The sequence below is a fragment of the Gnatocerus cornutus genome, chromosome 1 (assembly GCF_029298725.1).
Source record: "Gnatocerus cornutus isolate USDA-ARS CGAHR chromosome 1, icGnaCorn1.1, whole genome shotgun sequence".
Classification (NCBI taxonomy): domain Eukaryota; kingdom Metazoa; phylum Arthropoda; class Insecta; order Coleoptera; family Tenebrionidae; genus Gnatocerus; species Gnatocerus cornutus.
The window spans coordinates 26,048,817-26,070,677 of record NC_142233.1 but is presented as its reverse complement, the minus strand read 5'-3'; the positions used below and the strand labels follow the sequence as shown (position 1 = coordinate 26,070,677).

Here is a 21,861-nt window from a genome sequence, read left to right as displayed (position 1 = left end):
CTCGCTAGAGTTTGTACCTTATATAATATTTTTGAAAAACTAATCTCATGTTCCAAAAAAAAGCGCTCTTTTCAGTAATTTTTAGATGCAATCTTTCATATAACTCAAGAATTATTACATCAAATTTTCATTGTAATGCATCTTTGCAAAATCTAAGATCTTGCCTTTTTTAACGCTCTGACAAATGCATTGTCATCCCTTATCGTTTAAAATTTACAGGACAAAAAACCTTTTTAATTTCTTGAACGAATCCTGACTTGACGGAGCAAAACGAGGGACAATTGTGCTCTAGAATTGACTTTCCACTACTTCAGTACAATTTTGGTTCATAATTTGTTAACTAGTTTAGTGAATTGCGACAATCGTCTTTCGCAAGGGTATGTGTAAAAAATTTATGCTGATATTCCGTCGGTGGCTTACAAACCTTTGGCTTATTAACTTAATTATCTAATAAAACCGACATAGAGTGCGCAATATAAGTTTAAAGATTGGTTTATGGTATGTCCACTGGTCATTAAAAGATGCTTTATGTAAGTATAGCAAAAAATAACTCATAACATAACTTACCATATGAATCCTCTAGTAAAGTTTTAACATACTTTGCCGGAAGGTCTTGTCTTTTTAGTTTACATTTTTCAAGTAAAGACAAATCCATAGACTTAGCAATATTTGTATTCTGCTTGTTTAAAAATATTGACTGCTCTGACAAAGCCCCGTTCTTCGTTTTGTCGCCTGACATTTCAAGACTATGTTGTCGGCCCATTAAACGCGCGCTCTGGTCTACTACAACCGAACAAGAGATGTCAGACAGATTTATAAAATACCTCTCTATATTAACCTGGCTTATTGTTAGGCAAATCGACAGAGCTGAGGCGGAATCCCAGTAGACCCGAATTTTCTTAAAATTAGTCTTCATTGTGCAACCTCCCATTTTCAGAGTCAACGTCTACGGCCTCCCCTTCATCCGGGAGATGCCCAAAATCACCGGCGTTGCCGGCAGCAGCCTCATCATAAAGTGCCCTGTGGCGGGCTACCCCATCGAGACTATAACATGGGAACGCGACGGGCAACTCTTGCCTGTGAATCGACGTCAGAGGGTGTACGCAAACGGCACTCTCGTTGTTGAGCAAACTCAAAGAAACGAAGACGCCGGGACGTACACGTGCCAAGCGCAGAATAGGCAGAGAAACTCGGATAGAAGAAACGTGGAGGTGCAAGTTATAGGCAAGTCTTCATGCATATTAATGTAGACAATGTTTCAAATCAAGAACAAGCGATCGATTCTGTAAGATTGGAAAGCACATCACGAAATGGAAGTTATTCGGTTTTGCGCACGGATAAAAGAATCTCTTACGAATTTAGCGTCGCGATATGAAAATTTCATGCGCTTTTTGGTAGCTATAAACAATGCAGGTGTTAACTCCGCAGAATCTATCTGTGCAAACAAGAGTTTGTTTAATAATTTTCAAAACTTCACCAATCACCATATAAAATACTGTTTTGGAAAAGCTGTCGATAGTTTATCGCCAGCAACACGTCCGTGTCTGTTTATTACGTAAATATTTGCTTTTTGGACGCAATTCCGATTTTTGCCACCCGTTGATGACGAATTGCATTTGATTACAGTGCCGCCAAAGATTCTGCCCATAAATCCAATGACCGGAGTTTTACGTGAAGGGATGAGAGCGGCCATAACCTGTCAAATTATGGAAGGCGACTTACCGATAACGTTCCGGTGGGACCGGAACGGTAAAGCCGTTTCTAACAATCTTGCCCTCGGAACGGTAATCAGACGAATTGACGAATTCTCTTCGTCTTTAATTATCGAACAGGTGACATCGGCTCACACAGGAAATTACACTTGTATTGCTAGCAACGTCGCAGGGGCAGAGAAGCACGTCGTGCCGCTGACCGTAAATGGTGAGAGGGACATGGTGAGGAACCACAGAGACTAATCAAAGGGTTGCAGTGCCCCCCAGATGGACAGTAGAACCGGCTGATTCAAGCGTCGCTGCAGGGAGGGAAGCTATACTACACTGCCAAGCTGATGGATACCCGAAGCCACTAGTAACGTGGAAGAAAGCAGTTGGTGAGGAAAAAAAATTTCTTGTATAAATTGTACGTCTTATATACCATCTGACCGAACACGGAAGGAAGTGAACTTGCGAAAGATAAATTTTCAATCGTTCTAACGACTCCACTCTGTTCTTGTCTTGTTTGTAAGAAGACAGCTGTATTTTAAATGAAATGAATAAAAATATGAGCTCCTCAAGTATCTTCGAGGCCAGAATTTACATTTTTATGCAAAAACTACACTTTTAATTCTAAAACAAAGGAATTAGTATTCTCATCAAAAAGTTTCCAGACACTGATATTATACAAAAAACGCCATTTCAGACTTCTACAATCGATTTTTATCCTTCTGCTTATATTGTAGAAGTATTAAAGAAGATTTGTACAGAAACATATTTCTTGCCTGTTCTGAACAAAGAATGCTTATAATTGTTACAAGTTGAGAGTTGGCCTGTAACAAAACGGAAACTTTGCCGGCATCTGTCTCCGTTATGTATTTTAATATGCAAATACTTTTGACACTTAATTTGAATTAAATCAAATCTATATTAACCATTGTATTGCTGGGAAATAAGCTGCTTGTTACAAATAGGGTAATAGCACAACAATCAAATGCAGATTTCAATGTTTACTTTTCACTTGCGCTGTTTGTGCTTACCAGTAAGACATAACACGAATACAGCACTTGGAATAATCAAGCTTCTGCTATGGATTGTGCCTAGTTTCTCCCAAATTTCCCGGTTTGGATGTAAACTATATGTTTGAAAATATCGGTCTTCTGACGTTGTTGTTCTACTCTTGAAAGCACGTATTTGATCCCTCCGTTACTGATCTTGTTTCACTAAAGTGATGAAAATTATAGTTTATAAAATATTGCAATATTTTAACGTAACGGGAGCTAAGTTGCTTACCGCGACGTTTTTACTTTTTCAATCAATCGATGATTATTATTATTATGCATTATTAGCAACCTACTTAAATACAAGAACTAGAACATGCGTTAGCTGTTTGGTAGAGTTACAAATATTTTCTCGTGGCGGTTTGCATTAATCCTGATAAGTAACGAGTATTTAAACAAAACTATCTCCATTTTCGCAACCTTTTAGAATATTACACTTTCAGAGAGTGGGCAAGAGAGATTGAGTTTAGTGTTAGCTTCTATATTCCCCCAGGAAACTAACGTCTCACCAGTACAGTATGACAACTTCGGTATTCACTCATAACAAAAATAGTGGATCATAAATCAAATTGTTAGCATCGCCAGCTGTGGAATAAAATATGTCTTCTGGAGTCCAATTACTTATTTTCGTCATTGTTTGGAAACAAGCGCTGTGCTAAAAATATACTGGCACATTTTAAATTAAAGTGTCTACCTTTTCACGCTTCAGCGATTACCAATAGCCTCACATACTTTCATCTTAAACATTCACAATTAACACCCTCTCTTTCGCCAGGCGAACAGCCCGGCGAATACAAAGACTTCCTCTTCGAACCCAACGTGCAGCAATTCCAGAACGGTTCGTTAAACTTCCTTCACATATCAAAAGAAAACGAGGGGCAATACCTGTGCGAAGCGAAAAACAACATAGGTGCTGGAGTCAGCAAAGTCATCTTTCTGAAGGTTAACGGTAATGTATACACAAACAACTCTTAGATGGGGTGTGAAATAAACAGGAATTTATTTATAAAAAAAATCAAGGCAAGGTATATGAGCTTCGTTTCTTTTGCTAGCCCCTGCTCATTTCCCGCAGAAGTCCAAGCAAGTCCAAGTGGTGAAAGGCGAACAAGCGCACCTTCAGTGTTCAGCGCTTGGTGACACCCCCATGGAAATCCAGTGGAAGACAGGGGGACAACATATCTCCAAGGACGGCGATCAGAGATACTCCGTTAGAGGGCAGCACTTGGCTGAGGGCATGGTTTCTGAGTTGAGCATTGAAAGGACTATTCGACAAGATACAGGAATTTTCACGTGTACGGCGACGAACGCTTATGGTAACGACGAGATGAATATTCAACTGATTGTCCAAGAGATACCGGAACCACCAAGGAATGTAAGGGTAATGGACCAGCTATCTAGATCAATAGGCATATCATGGACGCAACCCTACGCCGGAAATAGTCCAATCACCAACTACATTGTCCAGTATAAGCCGGGATCAGGTAATTATGGAAACATTTATCTGTATTACTAAAGACGATAAACATCAGTGGGTTTATAGACAACAGAATAAAAGTTGGGACCTTTCCTGCATTAAATATTATCTGCCTGCGGCGAAAAATAAACTCAAAATGTGCATGTATTTATAATTGATTTTCTCGGGTCCGAATAAAAACGGCACTTAAGTAGTAAAGTCGCTTCACATAAAGCGGTTTTAATTCTATTTTATGTCGTATGCACAAAAAATAGTAAGCATACGACCTTCCTAATTTTTTTCTCGTCTAGTTATAAAGCGCTTACCGGTCTAGTTCCGTACTCTATTATAGACATGCACAGTGAATAATAATTCCAATTCCTCTTTATTCTCACTGGCAACTGCTAACAACTAAACACCTCGGGCTGCAACGCGGTCCTTTTATACATCTGTTTTCATGCATCTCGAAACTTCAAGTCGCAAATTCGCTTTGGAACTTATTCCATTTACACAATCTCGCTCTTGTTGATTATATCGTGTTTTTGAAAAACACGTCATCGTTCACGAGCAATCACAGTTTGTAACAAATCAAAATAATTAGTAAAAGAAAGATTGTTGATCGAAAGGTATGGAATTAGTTTTAGTGAAAACTCGCTTTATAAAATAAATTAATATGTACATTTTAAAAAACCCTAAAAATTATAACATAATTTAGATTCAGAAAATAATACAAAGAAACTAGAAAAATTTACAGAGAAAAATATCAGTAAACGGTCACCCCTGGATAATTCGAATTTTCCAGTTATTCGATCTAAATGCTTAGGGCCAGTTTTATAAATACTTTAAATAATTTAAATAATTTAAAGCGAGTTTTTGCAATAGAAACAAATTATTGCAGCAACAATACTTTAAGTGACCTTTAGTTTAGTTTAGCGACGATTATGAAACTGGCTTAATTTGAATAAAACCTGTGAATTTACTACTTGTTCCTTCAACAAAATTAATTTAAAAGTAACTTTGTATTTGATGCTGGTACCTATGTATTTGAGGAATTATTTTTCAAAACTCAATAAATCCAATTTTGACTGACAGTGAATTTGAGATTTTTGGGTAAATCTAACAATGTGTGTATATTTTATTCAGTGAAAAACCTCTTGCTAAAACATTGTGTTACTTTTTTATGCCAAAATACATAGTTGAAGTAAATTTGAAGAAAAACTATAGTTTTTTCTAAACCTTTGTAAAAATTTATGAAATGGATTTATTGAGTTTTGAAAAATTGAATAATCATTATTTCAATAAATGTAAGAAATGAAAGAATCTTAGGATATACGGAATTTTAAGGAATGCAATAGAACCTAAATAATCCGATGGATGGAAAAATGTGAATATTACAAAAAAATACAAATAAATTTGGAATATGATTAATGGAAATTTATTATACATGATGACAACAAATTATAATTATGTATTATTGTTTGAAGAACATCTTCTATTTTGCAACAGCATAAAAATAAATACATACATTTTAAAAATGGTCATTATCTTTTTAAATGCTAAAAACATGTTTTCTGATTTTTGCTGATACCTACTGATTTATAATAAATAGAATATCAATAAGCGACCAAAGAAATAATAAATTAATTAATTGTTAATTCAAGTAGAATCACAACATATCTGACTAATATTGTTATTAAAACGTACCTATCAAATTCTTGCATGTAGACATATTTTAGTTGTATGAGTTATGTGGTTCTCTAATCTTGCGTCATTACATCCAGACGCGTGGCCCAACCAACCTGCTAAAGTAACAGTGCCAGGCTCGCAAATTACCACTACCCTGCAAAACCTCCGCCCGGCTCAAGTATATCATCTAAGGATTTTAGCGGAAAACCGGCTGGGCTTAAGCGACCCGAGTCAAATCGTCCAAGTGAGCACCCTGGAAGAAGGTAATTTAATCCAAGCACGAATCCAATTACCAATTATCCGCCCCGCAAGCCACTGGCTCAACCGTGTTCCATTTAAGTAATGCGCGCTACAGAGAAAAAGGCTACGAACACTGTTAAACATGTCGAAATTAATACAGGTAATTGTCGTGTTGGTGTCCTTTCCTTTTTGATCATTTCACCGCGGAGAGGATTATCTCGAAAGTTCTTGTTATTTTCCGAAAAGAAAACTTTCGACGAGACGTGTTTGTGAAGTCTCGTGGAAAATCATAATGTTGCGAAAGCAAAGTGTTGAGCGGAAAAGTTTAATTTTTGCGAGGAATATTATTTATTAGCGAGGGAAATGGGGTCATTAAGAGTTGCGCTTCGAAGAATTGTTTGGAGAAACGAGAATTGTAAATCCACCGAGATGATTTTTAAACGCGCGGAAAATCAAGGATTCGTTTTTAATCAAAATCATTTTGCGCCTGACGGAGACAGTTCGATGTTTACTGTCAAATAGCTTTGATTCTCTTCCTGTTTCCGCGATTTTTTCACTTTTGCATCGTTAAGGTGTCGCGTCGAAATCCCAGTCTCAACAGTGTCACTGCTTGCAAATTTGAATGTGAAATTATCTCCCAGTCAGGGCAAGTCGGATCTTTAAAAATTGATTTTCCCACATCTCCCTTTTCCGTCCTGCACTCTTCTTTGATTTAATCAACCGAACCGAACCGATTAAATCTTAATTTAGTACCGAGCGGCGCTCCTATTGATATAAGAGCCGAAGCGAAAAGCTCAACTGAATTGGTGGTCACCTGGGAACCCCCAAATCGGGAAACTTGGAATGGTAATCTCTTAGGCTATCACGTCGGTTACCAAGAAGTCTCATCCGAAGAGACAAACAACGTCGCGCAATCATCTTATACTTTCAAAAGCGTAGAAGTTCGGCCGCATTATGGCGGCGAAGCGGTCCTTCAGGGGCTATCGAAGTATACCACTTATGGAATTATCGTGCAGGTAAAAGAAAAATCAATACAAAACAAAAATAAAAAACATTTCCAATTGTTCGAAGGCTTACAATAGTCGCGGTTCCGGTCCAGCAAGTGATCCGGTAACCGCGCGAACTCTAGAAGACGCTCCAACTTTACCCCCTCAAATCGTACAGTGTTCTGTATTAAGTGCTCAAAGTTTACACATATCATGGGAACCACCGTTGCCGGAGGGTCGCAACGGAATCATACAAGGCTACAAAGTTACTTACCACTCAGCTGGAGAGTGGTTAGGTACTTGAACGTCCTCAAGCTGTCTTTTTTTCGCTAAACTTGTAACTTTTCAGACAACGACGACCAGCAAACAAAAATCATCAGTCAATTGCGAACAACCATTTCCGGGTTGAGGAAGTTTACAAATTACAGCATGACGGTGTTGGCGTTCACCTCCACTGGGGATGGCGCTAGATCCGAACCGACATTCTGCCAGACGGAGGAAGATGGTAATGTAACTCAATTTGCTCCAAAAATGTCAACCGTTTTAGTACAATCGGAACTGTCTTATTTTAACGTTTTAACTGGCTTTTATCAAGTTCAATACCAATTTCTCTTATGACAGACCCGCTTAACTTAGTCTACTGTAGCTGCACGGTAATCCGATTTATTAAAAACTGAAGCTTTCAAATACTAATTCTTTACAAACTGCTCTGATTACACTTCACCTTCAAAGTGTCTTTAGCTCTAATTGCATGGTTTATTTTGTTTGTATTTAAAATTTTAAATTTTGTTTACGTTAAGTACTAGAAAAAAATAATAACCTCTAAACAGAAAACCCAAAACTTTCAACGAAAAGAAGTAATTTTTTGTTCAAAGTTTGGAAAGGTTTTCAAGGCGGGATTTGACAAACTGAACTGGTTCTGTAAGCTTTAATACAAACCAGCACTTAATAGACCACTCTCCAATATTTTAAAACCAAATAGAAGCTAACAACACAAAACCGATTGATTCGCAAATTCTACTTTGGTGCTTAATCCTCTTAAAACTCCCATTCTTTTATAAGGCTTCATCAGTGTGATTTTTTGTTCCTTAAAGCTGCACCCATTTCTTTTTCCCAATTAAATTCCACTTCCCTAGATAGCTGCCAATCAACTAGTTTTACAACTTGCAAACTTCGTCCTTTTCCATCTCAGAACATTTCGAGAAATTGCCAATGCTATAATTCGCCAGTCCCCTAATTCGCTCAAATAAACAAGATCGTAAAGTTATAGCTCGTAAAATATCGATAAATTTCTGTCTCATGAATTTTTTGTTGATGTAACAGCTCGGTACATTCAATGAAAATTTATAGTGCCATCTGCACCAGCGGAAATTAAGGCCGTCCTAAGCGCCCCCGATAAAATACTAGTATCGTGGCTGCCTCCCAAATTCAGTAATGGCCCATTAGTTGGATACACGTTCTACACCAGCCAAATGGAGGACGGCAGAGAAGAAGGGACACACAAAAAGGTGCTGAGTCCTTCCACGGAAATGTATGAAGTCGATAGGGTGAAGGAGTCGGCCACTTATGAGTTCTGGGTCACGGCTTCGACGAGGGTAAGTGTTAAATTGCCACTACTTAAACACTATACAAGAGGATTTGAATATAAAACAGAAAACATTCTACCAAATCCCTGTAGAAAAAAATTCAATTTTTTAAAGAAAACCGCAGTACTCGATAATAATAATTCATATAACTTCATAATAAAAATTCCTCCATAAAACTTTCCATTTCCTTTGATAGATCGGCGAAGGCGAGAGCACGAGGGTTATCTCAGTGAGTCCATCAAAGACCGTTCCAGCTCGCATCGCTTCCTTCGGCCGAGAAGTGATAAGTGCGTGGAAACAAAATGTTTATCTCCATTGCAAAAGGGCCGGTTTTCCCTTACCCAACGCAATGTGGCGTTTAAATGACCTGCCCTTGGAGGTCGGAGGCCGCAGAACCATTTTCTCCAATGCTACTCTCATTATTAAAGACATCCAAAGTGTAGACCAAGCCAACTACTCCTGTAGCGTAGAGAATCAATATGGTAGAGACGAAATTGGATACAGTTTGAAAGTTCTAGTGCCTCCGGAAGCGCCTATGTTGAATGTTGTCGAAGCTTTTACCGACAGCTTGCATTTGAGGTGTGTCAATATCGAATTTGGGGGTTATCTCACGTTTCATAAAAATGCGTTGTAGGTGGAGCGACCAGGGTAATGGGGGATCCCCTATTCTTGGATATGTTATCAACTACAAGAGGGATCATGGAGACTGGGAAGAGTTGCAGATTTCTGCAAGGACGGATGAACACATGTTGAGGAATCTGTGGTGTGGAACAAGATATCTTTTGTATATAACGGCGTTTAACAGAATTGGAACGGGACTGCCATGCGACATTGTTACAGCGCACACCAAAGGAACCGGTATGTACAACCCGGCGCATCCGCCATTTTTAAAACAACAGCTTTTTTCTAGTCCCCGTCAAACCCAAGCAATCACAAATGCTCACCATGAACGCCACTGTTGTCACAATTTGGTTAGACTCCTGGGGCGACGGCGGTTGTGGTATCCTCTACTTCGTCATAGAGTTCCGCCCTGGTAGACACTCCTCGTGGATCATGTCGTCCAACCACGTCAAACCAACAGAACGAATCTGTAGCATAAGTGATCTCTGGCCAGCTACGGAGTATCAACTCAAAATTACCGCTCACAACAACGCTGGAGACACCGAAGCACTGTATAACTTCACCACATTAACACTTTTAGGTGGTAAGAACAAACATCACAATTGAATAGTACTGAAATTAGTATGGTATTTAGCTGTTCCAGAGTTAAGACCGCCAGTGTCGCATTCAGGGGATCATCCTTTTTATACCAACGCAAGGGTTCTAGTTCCCGTTATTTTATCAATTTTAGTGTTAGTAGCGCTATTTGCGATGCTGTTTTGGAGAAAAAGTGAGTACATTTGAAAAAAACAACAAAGCCACAATTTTCTTATTTTTCACTCTGTAACTTTTTTCAGAAATCCGCAGCGAAAGAGACAGCCAAAATCGTTCGCTGGGAGAATCCCCTTCGATGGCGCAAATCCAAAATAAGCAGAACCGAGACCAACAATACCTCGCTGTGCGCGCAGGACGGGGGCCACAACCATTGACCATTGATTCGGACACTTACAAGACCGAATCTGCTGACTACATCGAGGACATATGTCCTTATGCAACGTTTCAGCTATCGAAACCAACATACAGTGAAAGCTCGTACAGCGGAAACGTATACAGTGGACCGTACCATTCGGTACGGGGTTCTTTTGTTTATCATGATGTTAAACCACCACCTATTGATAAGTTTAAGTTAGGACATGTAAGTTTCATTTCTTTTATGTTCTCTGATTATGATATGTTGTCTCTGTGCTTTGTTACTTTAAGTCAAACAAACTGAAGACAAAACTAATCAGAGAGAGGAAATTGTTATTGATTGTCGCTCCTTGTTGCAGAACAAAGAACCAGAATACACTAAAGTTCGTAGAAAAGGTGGAAGGTTGAGAGATCCGCATTCAGAAAGTCAAGGTAACTATTCGTTGTAGACTTTCCCGTCGGGTTTACATGCACTCTCTGACTCAACAATACTAGTTCGACTTGGAGAAAAAACGTGATCACCATGTTTACATCTTTGTGTAAACGTGGTGATGTGTTATAATGCAATTTTTATGTAAACCACATTTACTAGATACACGAATAACTGTGATAGCACTTCATTAGTTGTAAGTCAAATAATAATGCTAGAAGCAACTCCATTGTAAAAGTTAGTTGACATTGCACTTATAACACTGGACCCCGCGCCCTTGCGTGAGTAGATCAGTAGTAGATTTGGAGCCACTGCTGCTCACACCCGTTGGTTTGATGCACAGAACCAGATAACGTGAACCACATTATATTTCAGAGTCTGATAACCTGGGCAGCACTGACTCAGAAGTGAAGAAGATACTAACTCTGCACCTGCCTATTTCAGAGTACGACACTCTCGGCTCGGACTCGGAAGGCGACGGTCGCGCCACCAGCCAAGAGCTCATGTCGTTTAGTCATAGAATGCGTGGTAAACACTCTCAACTTACTAAATCTAACCGTTAGATTTCCGCTAACTGTGGTTGTGTTAGGAGGCGCCGAGGGTTCGTCGTCGTCGTCGGAAACGTCGCCACCATCGGGGAGCATTGGTCGGAAGCCCTTTCCGTCACGGAAGAGCAAAGCGAAGACTGGAGCCCTCAATAAACGACACGTGAGAAGCAGTAGCGGCTATTCGAGTCACAACGATGAGACGACGTTCAGCATCTCGCACGCGCCGAGCTTCAACGAAAGGATACATCCACCCAGCAGATTTTCCGATCTGAACCCCAGGGAGCTGACCGAAAGCGAATTCGAAAAGGGGCACAAAATGAGAGGAATGTCCAAGTTGGCGCGAGAGGCGTTCCAAATCAACGTTTAAAAAGGCGATGGGAGGGGGTTGAGGCGTGTGGTTTAGACAATCAACGGTTCAAACACGCTGTTGGGCGACATGGGGGCTCGTAGATGATTTAGACGAAACTATTATGTAAATGAGTCACATAGTTTACATGTCAGCAAAACGTAGTTACCACATCAAAACAATAATTGTTAACTGGTAGATTAGCGGTTCGAAACATGCATTTCTAACAAGTTAATTTCCTATATTGATATTGAAAAAGACTGTAGAAACTTGTATTTACTCTTATTTTTATACAAACTAGGTAGATAGGTATGTAATAAAGTTTGGAGTCAATATAACGGTCGGGTTCCACTCGTTTTGTTAGAGTTGTGATAACAAGTTTCCGACATTAGATACCAAAATGAGATCTCTTAGAAGTAAGCAAGTACATTCCTTAGTTCATCCAAGTGATGATTGTATTAGTTAAACTGTCACTTTGGCCTACACCAAAGATTAACTTTGAAGAAATGTTGAATATTTGCTTTCTTCTCTTTTCTCCGTGGTTCTGCACAACTCCGCCTCATTGTCAGCCCCGCAGATTTAAGTAAGAGGCCTCCGACTCTCTCCCCTCATCGCCGCCACTTTCAGAGACATTGTTTTTTATTTTTGTAATTGGATGAACGAACTAGTGTTGGCTGGTGCCTTCAGAGGGAGACAACGCGCTTCCCTAACTTCCGCGTGGGTGTGCCAAATACGAATTGATAATAAAGTGTATAGAGCAGTGTATGTTATAGATTTTATAGATTGTTATATAATGTTAACTGAGAAGGATCAGTGGTTTCCACACTCTAGTCTATTTGTGTTAAGACACGATCACAACATTACTCATTGTATAATAAAAAGACGAATGCAAAATTTACCCCTTCCGCTGAATTCAAAGAACTGTCATTTTTGGATATACCTTTTTATTGTAAGAATGTCAGATGTAACAAACTAATAATAAAATGTTGTGTTAACGTCAAGCGTCATCATTGGTAAAATCGAACGGTTCGAAATCCGTTCTTAAACGTTGAATTAACACTTCGTCAGCATCCTTTTTTAATATACAGTCTTTCCAGTCCGATTTTTCCGGAAGATTTAAAATCGGACCGGTAACAAGAACCTCTCGAGCGAAGTTCAGGGGAAAGTTTCCTTTTATGGTGGTGTATAGCGTAACACCATCTGGAAGTTCCACCGTAAAAAATGGGACTTTGGGCTGCACGACCTGATCTAAACGACTGTGGGAGTCCAGAACTTCCAACTTTAGCCCATGGCCCTCAGCCTCTTCCTAAAATAAATGGAAAAATACCGCGTGATGTTCTCCTCTTTCGCATTATAGAAATGGTACTCGCCATGAATATCTCTTTCAATTCCTTAGTCGCCTGTTTAGGTAGCGGCACTGCTTGAAGCTGCATATGCGATGTTTTGTAATTCCGCTCAAAAAACACAGCAACTTGTCCATTTCTACTATAGAATTTCTTCAAAGCCGTCTTAAACTGATTTACCTCTTGATGTACCTCTGGAGGTTGTCCCAAACTCGACTGGTAGTGTTCAATTGGACAAATCAAGAAATGTTCATCAACGATACCTCCTACGAAATAATTGTCAATTTGTTTTTTTAAAAATACGATAGGAAACTACCTTTTGCTAACGCTAAATACGTGGAATTGGCAACAGTTATAATTAGATGTTTCTCTACTGAAGGACTAGCAAGACAAAACCAGCACTTGCTCTGATCAAATTCGATTTTTTGTCTTTTCTTTCTGGGAACGTTATAACTAGATTCTTCTGGAGCGTTGGTGTCGTAGAAATACTGATTGTTCTTGACTGTTTTCTTCTTAACGTTAAAAACTAAAAGAAGGAAAAATGGATATTTGTACTAAGTGAAACGCAAAATTTAATTTTACGTCGATCTGTGATGAAAATATAAGTGTTCCATTTGAAATAAAAAAGTTATATTACTTTGAAATAGTAACCAAAAATTAATTCCCTACAAATCACGCCCGGTATATTATTTTCCCATTATAGTGACGACTTTAAATAGATCATAGTTTGCTTTTCTTAGAAACAAAATTTCACTTTATTGCTCACTAACGTTTCCTACAATTTTCTTTGATGTGCCAATTTAATTTTAAAAAAATTAAATGGAACAAATAATATAGTTTTAGGTGTCATTTAAAATAGCAACATAACTACTACTTCCGGAAATGTGACGAAAAAGTTAATATTTACATTCGATTCGTTGAATTTATCGAATAAGCTCATCGTAGACCACATGTATAAGCTTGGTCAAATAATTCAAACCAAGCCCACTTTGGACATTATAAAAAATACCTTTTTGGTCCATTTCTTCAAAACTAAGCGGACACGCAGTTTCATCCGTCGTCCTCTGCATTAATTCCCCCACTTTCATCTTATCTAAAGGCGTCAAACTCAAAGCATAAATCCACTTTTCTTTAGTTAAATTCCCAACTCTAGCTAGCCCTAGAAATCTAGTCACAAGATTAAGAGTTGTATCATGATCCCCTAAATTGGGGGCTCTAAAAGGAGCCCGCTCATAGTAAATGCCTTCTGTGCCACTGAAGTGATAACGAGGTTTCAGTTTCATTAGTAACCATCCAGGCAGGTCGCTAGTTTTATTGACTGTCAGACTAACCTGAAAAAGTGAATTGAGGATTGTTAAAGCTCATTTTGTTTTATACCTTTTTGGGATCATTATTTATAATGTCGTTTGGCCACTGTGAAGTCAGGAGAATATCAACTCCTCTGAATGAAGGGTTGCCTCTTACACAAGCATTGTATAGTTCTAAGACATCTTGCTTTGAATATTCATAATCAGAGGAATCTGTACTTGAATATCCGCTAATATATGCAATTTTTAGTCCTTTGCTGTCTGTGAAAACTCCCCTTTTTCCCAGACAATATACATTTTCACACAACTCTATTGAATCATTGTGGGGGAACAAATTCACATGCTCAGGGAGATTTGGTCCCAAAATATAAGTTTGAATTGGAACTAAAATAACAAATTTATAAAAAAATAAGACAATTTAACGGTGTTACCCTTTTTTTCTCCACTTCTGTACAGCTCAAATTCCTTGTTATTAATTCCAAAAAAGTTCCCTACACACAAAAGGCAATCAAATGGTCCTGACTTCTGATTCACACTTGCGACTCGAGAGAAGAGTGAATTAAACTTTCCCTCCACATCCCCACACACTAATCTAAAAAACAGAATGCCCCTCTAATAATTTAAATCTAGTAGGTTGAAAAAGAAAATCAAAGGTTAATTGGTTGGTGTCTGAGCTATACAAAGTGCGAAGGTTTTTTACATTTGAGCATTTCTTCGAAAAACTTTCGTGGATTTAAAGGTAATTATACTCACATTTTTTGTTTATCTCCCATTTTACATGTGTGCTTTACGGTTTCTGTAAAATATTGGGGAAAGTGTAAAAAATGTCACAACCGGATCTTCTGAAGTGTCACACCTTCGTTTAACTTGGATTTAAATATCTTGTGTTGTATTTTGATACGAGAGGCTTTATAAAAACGGTGCATAAATAAAGAAACTACGATTATGGTCCCCGAGTGGAAATTTCTACTGATTTTGAAATATAGGTTATGTTTGGGTTAGTTCAGACGCAAACCTTGCCAGGCAGGATGGTAAAGTAGAGAAGGAACAGTGGCGTCCTAGTTGAATTTCTGCAACATTCTCAAGAATTTCTCCAACAAGAATTTATTAATTCACCTAAAATATATGTATTTTCTAATATAAATGAGTCATGCAGAGTGAATATAGATTTGTATTGCAAAAATTTCTTAAAAATGTGTCGTGAAAGTTGAGAGAAAATTAACTTTTTATTTACGGATGGGGCATATTTTATTAATTTTTTTTTTAGCAACACCCATAGTAAATATAAATTATTATCTCTCTTATCTTAAATCTTTTTTACTCGTTAATTAGGGTGTCGAATCCGGATAGACACACCGAGCCGTAGTGACGTCTGTTAATAGGAAAAAATGTATTTTTTTTACTATGGCATTTGCAGACTCTTTTTATTATGTTAATTATTATATATTATTTATTATTATTAAATGCCATAATGCCATTTTAAAAGTAAACAATGGGCTAATAGCCAAAAGTGACCTAAAATTGAAATGGCTTTGTCACGTAAAAAATACTTATTTCACTTATCCTTTCAATACGCGCATTTTGAGATTGTGGTGTATAAAATTTAGATATAGCCACTAAAACTTTTAATAGCAGGTAACAGTAGATAAGTATATTGTGAAAAACATACATAAACGCTCCGTAGTCACGTACATAATTATAGGTATAAACTATAATGGAATGTGCATTCAAAAACAATAACTTTTTTTCAAAATTCTGAAACTGTCAAGCCATGCTGCCTGATAACTACTTTCTTCAGTATAGCGTACTTAAAAAACAAGAACTTTTGTTGCATTTCGAAAAATTGTTACTAGCAGATTTCCAACGATACATTTTTGCAAATATCCACATTTAATCTGTTTCGCGCGTTACGTCATGTGTGAAAACTAGGTTTATTGTTGTTACACGGTGTTATGATTTAATTACAATACAGGAAAATCGTACAATTGAATAGTGTTACGCAACAAAGATCCAGCCAGTGTCGTCTAAAAACAGAGATCATGGCTATTCAAGCCTTAATTTTACCGATTCTGAAGTCCAAAAGTGCAGTAAAACTGATGTAGCACCTCAGTTGAACGATTTTAGGTTCATATGAGGCTCAACAGATGGTGACAATTTTTATCGATTTAATAACGCGAAGTCTATTACATTTTTTGTGGGTTGGATCTTTGTTGAACCATTCAATAATTTATATTAATTAAAACCAGTTTCACATGAAATCTTGTTTTTCGAACCGCTTCCTTCTTTTTTCCCGTTTCGCTTGAAATTCTTCCCATCTCTGACATTGTCGCCCATCAAAAATAAATCCAGAAGGGCACATCAATTCAGTCATCTTATCATTTTCGCAGTAATAATATTTATTACAATCAAATTTATCGACGATGTAATCTTTTCTTTTTGAACATGTTATATTCTGATGTGTTTGAGTAAATTCGGTTTTTTTGATTCTACATCCGCCGTGTTTTTGACTAAATATCATTGACGGTGGACACGTCTCTAAGTTTAATTGAATTGTATCGTTTGTAGTTTTCTTGCAATCATAAAATTTATGACAATCATTAGGTACAAGAAACTGTCCGACGCTCGTACAGAAATTCTTGGATGATGAATAAGTACATTCTGGTACATTTTCTGGAAGATCGCACATCATTGTCTTTGCATTAAACTTCAAGCATTTGGGGCATGTTCTAAATTTTCCCACAAATTTGTTGCACTGTTGACTGAAGCGGCACTCATAAAATTTCGTACAAGAGCCATCGAGTCTGAAGGATCCGCTTTTAAGGCATAGCAGAGTTTCATCTGAACAGCTTCTGGGTACCAAGTCTATCATTTTTGCACTTCTTTTTTCTCTAACTGGTACCTTTTCGGAAGTATCAATTTCCGCTCCATCTTTTATCGATGCACTATTTGCGAAAAAATCTTCGTACATATTTTCCAGTACATCCAATATTGCGGTCATTAAAATAGTGATTCGTTGTAATTCTTGTGTTTGTAAATTATCCACTTCAACTTCTTGGCTTGTTGAAGCATCATCTTCGCTTTTCTGAGAATTTGGATCTGAAAGAGTCGAAGTTGTTGAGAAGGGCTCCGATTTGTCTAGATCTAAATCACTGTTTGTAATTTTATCCTGTTTTACTGTTGTTGTCTTATCAATGTGTTCAGAAGAGTTTTTTGAAGTTTCAGTTTTTGTGGGTGGAAAGTCTTCAACGGGTTCAATTGGAAGATCATCTATTTCATCAACGTTAAATTTATCAGAATCATTAGTATCCTCTTCTGTGTTTATATTCGATGGAATAGAGTCGTTTTCAAAAGTAGTTATTTTGGTTGAACTACTGCTTACTTCAGTTGGTCTACCTGTTTCAAGACCAATTTCTAGACCAATTTCCGAATCATCGATGTCTTCTATATTTGAATTTGGCGGAATAAAACCATTTTCGGAAGTGGTTGTTTCTGCTAGTTCAGCTGAGTTAGTTGCTTCTAGACTAGTTTCGGAATCATCGATTTCTTCTATATTTGAATTTGGTGGAATAGAACCATTTTCAAAAGTGGTTGTTTCTGCTAGTTCAGCTGACTTAGTTACTTCTAGACTAGTTTCGGAATTATCGATATCTTCTATATTTGAATTTGGTGGAATAGAACCATTTTCGGAAGTGGTTGTTTTTGCTACTTCAGTTGACTTAGTTGCTTCTAGATCAGTGTCCGAATCATCGATATCTTCTATATTTGAATTTGGTGGAATAGAACCATTTTCGGAAGTGGTTGTTTTTGCTAGTTCAGCTGAGTTAGTTGCTTCTAGACTAGTTTCGGAATCATCGATATCTTCTGTATTGGAATTTGGTGGAATAGAACCATTTTCGGAAGTGGTTGTTTCTGCTAGTTCAGCTGACTTAGTTGCTTCTAGACTAGTTTCGGAATCATCGATATCTTCTATATTTGAATTTAATGGAATAGAATTATTTTCGGAAGTGGTTGTTTCTGCTACTTCAGCTGACTTAGTTGCTTCTAGATTGGTTTCGGAATCATTGATTTCTTCTATATTTGAATTTGGTGGAATAGAACCATTTTTGGAAGTGGTTGTTTCTGCTAGTTCAGCTGACTTAGTTGCTTCTAGACTAGTTTCGGAATCATCGATTTCTTCTATATTTGAATTTGGTGGAATAGAACCATTTTCGGAAGTGGATGTTTCTGCTACTTCAGCTGACTTAGTTGCTTCTAGACTAGTTTCGGAATCATCGATATCTTCTTTATTGGAATTTGGTGGAATAGCACCACTTTTGGAAGTGGTTGTTTCTGCTAGTTCAGCTGACTTAGTTGCTTCTAGACTAGTTTCGGAATCATCGATTTCTTCTATATTTGAATTTGGTGGAATAGAATTATTTTTGGAAGTGGTTGTTTCTGCTACTTCAGCTGACTTAGTTGCTTCTAGACTAGTTTCGGAATCATCGATATCTTCTATATTGGAATTTGGTGGAATAGAATTATTTTCGGAAGTGGTTGTTTCTGCTACTTCAGCTGACTTAGTTGCTTCTAGACTAGTTTCGGAATCATCGATATCTTCTATATTGGAATTTGGTGGAATAGCACCACTTTTGGAAGTGGTTGTTTCTGCTACTTCAGCTGACTTAGTTGCTTCTAGACTAGTTTCGGAATCATCGATATCTTCTGTATTGGAATTTGGTGGAATAGAACCATTTTCGGAAGTGGTTGTTTCTGCTAGTTCAGCTGACTTAGTTGCTTCTAGACTAGTTTCGGAATCATCGATATCTTCTATATTTGAATTTGGTGGAATAGAATTATTTTCGGAAGTGGTTGTTTCTGCTACTTCAGCTGACTTAGTTGCTTCTAGATTGGTTTCGGAATCATTGATTTCTTCTATATTTGAATTTGGTGGAATAGAACCATTTTTGGAAGTGGTTGTTTCTGCTAGTTCAGCTGACTTAGTTGCTTCTAGACTAGTTTCGGAATCATCGATTTCTTCTATATTTGAATTTGGTGGAATAGAACCATTTTCGGAAGTGGATGTTTCTGCTACTTCAGCTGACTTAGTTGCTTCTAGACTAGTTTCGGAATCATCGATATCTTCTTTATTGGAATTTGGTGGAATAGCACCACTTTTGGAAGTGGTTGTTTTTGCTAGTTCAGCTGGCTTAGTTGCTTCTAGACTAGTTTCGGAATCATCGATTTCTTCTATATTTGAATTTGGTGGAATAGAACCATTTTCGGAAGTGGTTGTTTCTGCTAGTTCAGCTGACTTAGTTGCTTCTAGACTAGTTTTGGAATCATCGATAACTTCTATTTTTGAATTTGGTGGAATAGAACCATTTTCGGAAGTGGTTGTTTCTGCTAGTTCAGCTGACTTAGTTGCTTCTAGACGAGTTTCGGAATCATCGATTTCTTCTATATTTGAATTTGGTGGAATAGAATTATTTTCGGAAGTGGTTATTTCTGCTACTTCAGCTGACTTAGTTGCTTCTAGACTAGTTTTGGAATCATCGATATCTTCTATATTGGAATTTGGTGGAATAGCACCACTTTTGGAAGTGGTTGTTTCTGCTACTTCAGCTGACTTAGTTACTTCTAGACTAGTTTCGGAATCATCGATATCTTCTATATTTGAATTTGGTGGAATAGAATTATTTTTGGAAGTGGTTGTTTCTGCTACTTCAGCTGACTTAGTTGCTTCTAGACTAGTTTCGGAATCATCGATTTCTTCTATATTTGAATTTGGTGGAATAGAATTATTTTCGGAAGTGGTTGTTTCTGCTACTTCAGCTGACTTAGTTGCTTCTAGATTAGTTTCGGAATCATTGATTTCTTCTATATTTGAATTTGGTGGAATAGCACCACTTTTGGAAGTGGTTGTTTCTGCTAGTTCAGCTGACTTAGTTGCTTCTAGACGAGTTTCGGAATCATCGATTTCTTCTATATTTGAATTTGGTGGAATAGAATTATTTTCGGAAGTGGTTATTTCTGCTACTTCAGCTGACTTAGTTGCTTCTAGACTAGTTTTGGAATCATCGATATCTTCTATATTGGAATTTGGTGGAATAGCACCACTTTTGGAAGTGGTTGTTTCTGCTACTTCAGCTGACTTAGTTGCTTCTAGACTAGTTTTGGAATCATCGATATCTTCTATATTGGAATTTGGTGGAATAGCACCACTTTTGGAAGTGGTTGTTTCTGCTACTTCAGCTGACTTAGTTACTTCTAGACTAGTTTCGGAATCATCGATATCTTCTATATTTGAATTTGGTGGAATAGAATTATTTTTGGAAGTGGTTGTTTCTGCTACTTCAGCTGACTTAGTTGCTTCTAGACTAGTTTCGGAATCATCGATTTCTTCTATATTTGAATTTGGTGGAATAGCACCACTTTTGGAAGTGGTTGTTTCTGCTACTTCAGCTGACTTAGTTACTTCGAGACTAGTTTCGGAATCATCGATTTCTTCTATATTTGAATTTGGTGGAATAGAACCATTTTCAAAAGTGGTTGTTTCTGCTACTTCAGTTGACTTAGTTGCTTCTAGATCAGTTTCGGAATCATTGATGTCTTCTATGTTTGTCTTTGAAAAAGTAGAGCTGTCTATAGAAGTGGTTGTTTCTGTAGCTTTACTTTCTTTATTTGGTTTGCTTACTTCTAGATTAGTTCCAACATCTGTAGCTGGTCTTTGGGTCCTTTCTGGCTTTTCATCTATCTCATCTGTTGAACCATTTTCTGTTTTATCATGTTCATCTGCTTCTATCTCTTCATCTGCATGTGACGTAGCTTCCGCTGATTTTTCTGGTAAAGGTATGTCAATGTTTTCTAATTCTTTATTCGAGACATCTGTTTGTGAATGACCTGGAGTATTTTGTCCCAAATTTACATCGCTTAAATCATCGCTTTCAGTTTCTTCTGTTGGATTTCTTGGTTCTTCGGTAAAATTATCATAAATTTCGATTGGATTTTCCCCAATAGCCCATATCGTAGCTATTAATTCGTCAATATATTCTGTTAAACTATTCTTAAGTTGTTCTAACTTTTCCTCTCCTTGATTGAATGCCAATTCAGCGATATCTGCACTAAGTACACCAGAAATCCTCTTGGAATTCTCATCCACGGTTGTTCCCAGTGGTGTTAACATCTTTTGTACTTCTTTTATCACAGCAGTTCTTATTTCATTTCGTTGTGTTTCTCCATGCTTAGTTAAATTGTAAACTGTTGAACTGATCTTAGAATTGATATCTACAATTGCATTATCTATGCTTTCCCTAACTTCTTCTGGTTTTCCAATTTTTGGAATAATTTGTGAGATGAGGTTGTTAAAGTTAAACGATTGTACCGAATTTTTTATCCTGGATTTTGTCGTCGTTGAAGATGTCGTCTCAGGAATTGTATCACGCTTAACTTTTATTTTTAAAGAGTCGTCTGTACCTTCAGTGTCCGGAATTTTAACACGGATCTAAAAATTACTCGTTTTTTGCTTGGTGTTATTTTTACGATTTGCTCACCTTGCTGTTGATCCATTTTGATTCTTCATTATCAGCAATAATCACAGTACTTTCACATATAATTACGATGAGTACATTAAAGATAA

General features: G+C 37.4%; 3 protein-coding genes across 10 annotated transcripts in view; 2 read left to right on the top strand and 1 right to left on the bottom strand.

The window, feature by feature from the left end:
- Dscam4 (Down syndrome cell adhesion molecule 4) overlaps positions 1-12,248 on the top strand; it is a 91,282-nt gene extending 79,034 nt beyond the window's left edge. The window contains exons 8-25 of one of the 8 annotated variants that reach the window (XM_088033059.1): positions 938-1,224; positions 1,627-1,920; positions 1,970-2,089; positions 3,528-3,701; positions 3,805-4,233; positions 5,987-6,154; positions 6,882-7,147; positions 7,203-7,413; positions 7,467-7,622; positions 8,468-8,712; positions 8,900-9,282; positions 9,338-9,561; positions 9,614-9,907; positions 9,959-10,093; positions 10,161-10,432; positions 10,632-10,704; positions 11,147-11,230; positions 11,292-12,248. In XM_088033059.1, coding sequence (XP_087889185.1) covers positions 938-1,224; positions 1,627-1,920; positions 1,970-2,089; positions 3,528-3,701; positions 3,805-4,233; positions 5,987-6,154; positions 6,882-7,147; positions 7,203-7,413; positions 7,467-7,622; positions 8,468-8,712; positions 8,900-9,282; positions 9,338-9,561; positions 9,614-9,907; positions 9,959-10,093; positions 10,161-10,432; positions 10,632-10,704; positions 11,147-11,230; positions 11,292-11,617 — 4,141 coding nt within the window. In that variant the 3' untranslated portion in view covers positions 11,618-12,248. Of the gene's footprint in view, positions 1-937; positions 1,225-1,626; positions 1,921-1,969; positions 2,090-3,527; positions 3,702-3,804; positions 4,234-5,986; positions 6,155-6,881; positions 7,148-7,202; positions 7,414-7,466; positions 7,623-8,467; positions 8,713-8,899; positions 9,283-9,337; positions 9,562-9,613; positions 9,908-9,958; positions 10,094-10,160; positions 10,499-10,631; positions 10,705-11,077; positions 11,231-11,265 lie in introns of all 8 variants that reach the window. The other 7 variants (XM_088033047.1, XM_088033055.1, XM_088033039.1 and 4 more) reach the window with 7 other exon arrangements.
- Positions 12,249-12,523: 275 nt separating this feature from the next.
- LOC148181067 (CWF19-like protein 1) lies at positions 12,524-15,290 on the bottom strand. Its single transcript, XM_088033153.1, has 7 exons — positions 15,000-15,290; positions 14,678-14,838; positions 14,317-14,630; positions 13,949-14,270; positions 13,256-13,465; positions 12,967-13,205; positions 12,524-12,902 (listed from the first exon to the last, which is right to left on the bottom strand). The coding sequence occupies exons 1-7, from the start codon at positions 15,017-15,019 to the stop codon at positions 12,594-12,596; spliced, it is 1,575 nt and encodes a 524-aa protein (XP_087889279.1). The 5' UTR covers positions 15,020-15,290; the 3' UTR covers positions 12,524-12,593.
- LOC148181063 (farnesyl pyrophosphate synthase-like) overlaps positions 14,887-21,861 on the top strand; it is a 33,369-nt gene continuing 26,394 nt past the window's right edge. The window contains exon 1 of the mRNA XM_088033133.1: positions 14,887-14,985. The gene's annotated coding sequence lies outside the window, so the exon portion shown is untranslated. The remainder of the gene's footprint in view (positions 14,986-21,861) is intronic.

What these genes read in the sequence shown, in the direction of transcription:
- LOC148181067 (XM_088033153.1), bottom strand. Translation starts at nt 15,019, where the DNA reads ATGGGAGATAAACAAAAAAT. An exon ending in CAGAAGTGGAGAAAAAAAGG is followed by an intron (nt 14,631 to 14,677) that starts GTAACACCGTTA and finishes TTGTTATTTTAG; the next exon opens with TTCCAATTCAAACTTATATT. An exon ending in TGAAGAAATGGACCAAAAAG is followed by an intron (nt 13,466 to 13,948) that starts GTATTTTTTATA and finishes TCCTTCTTTTAG; the next exon opens with TTTTTAACGTTAAGAAGAAA.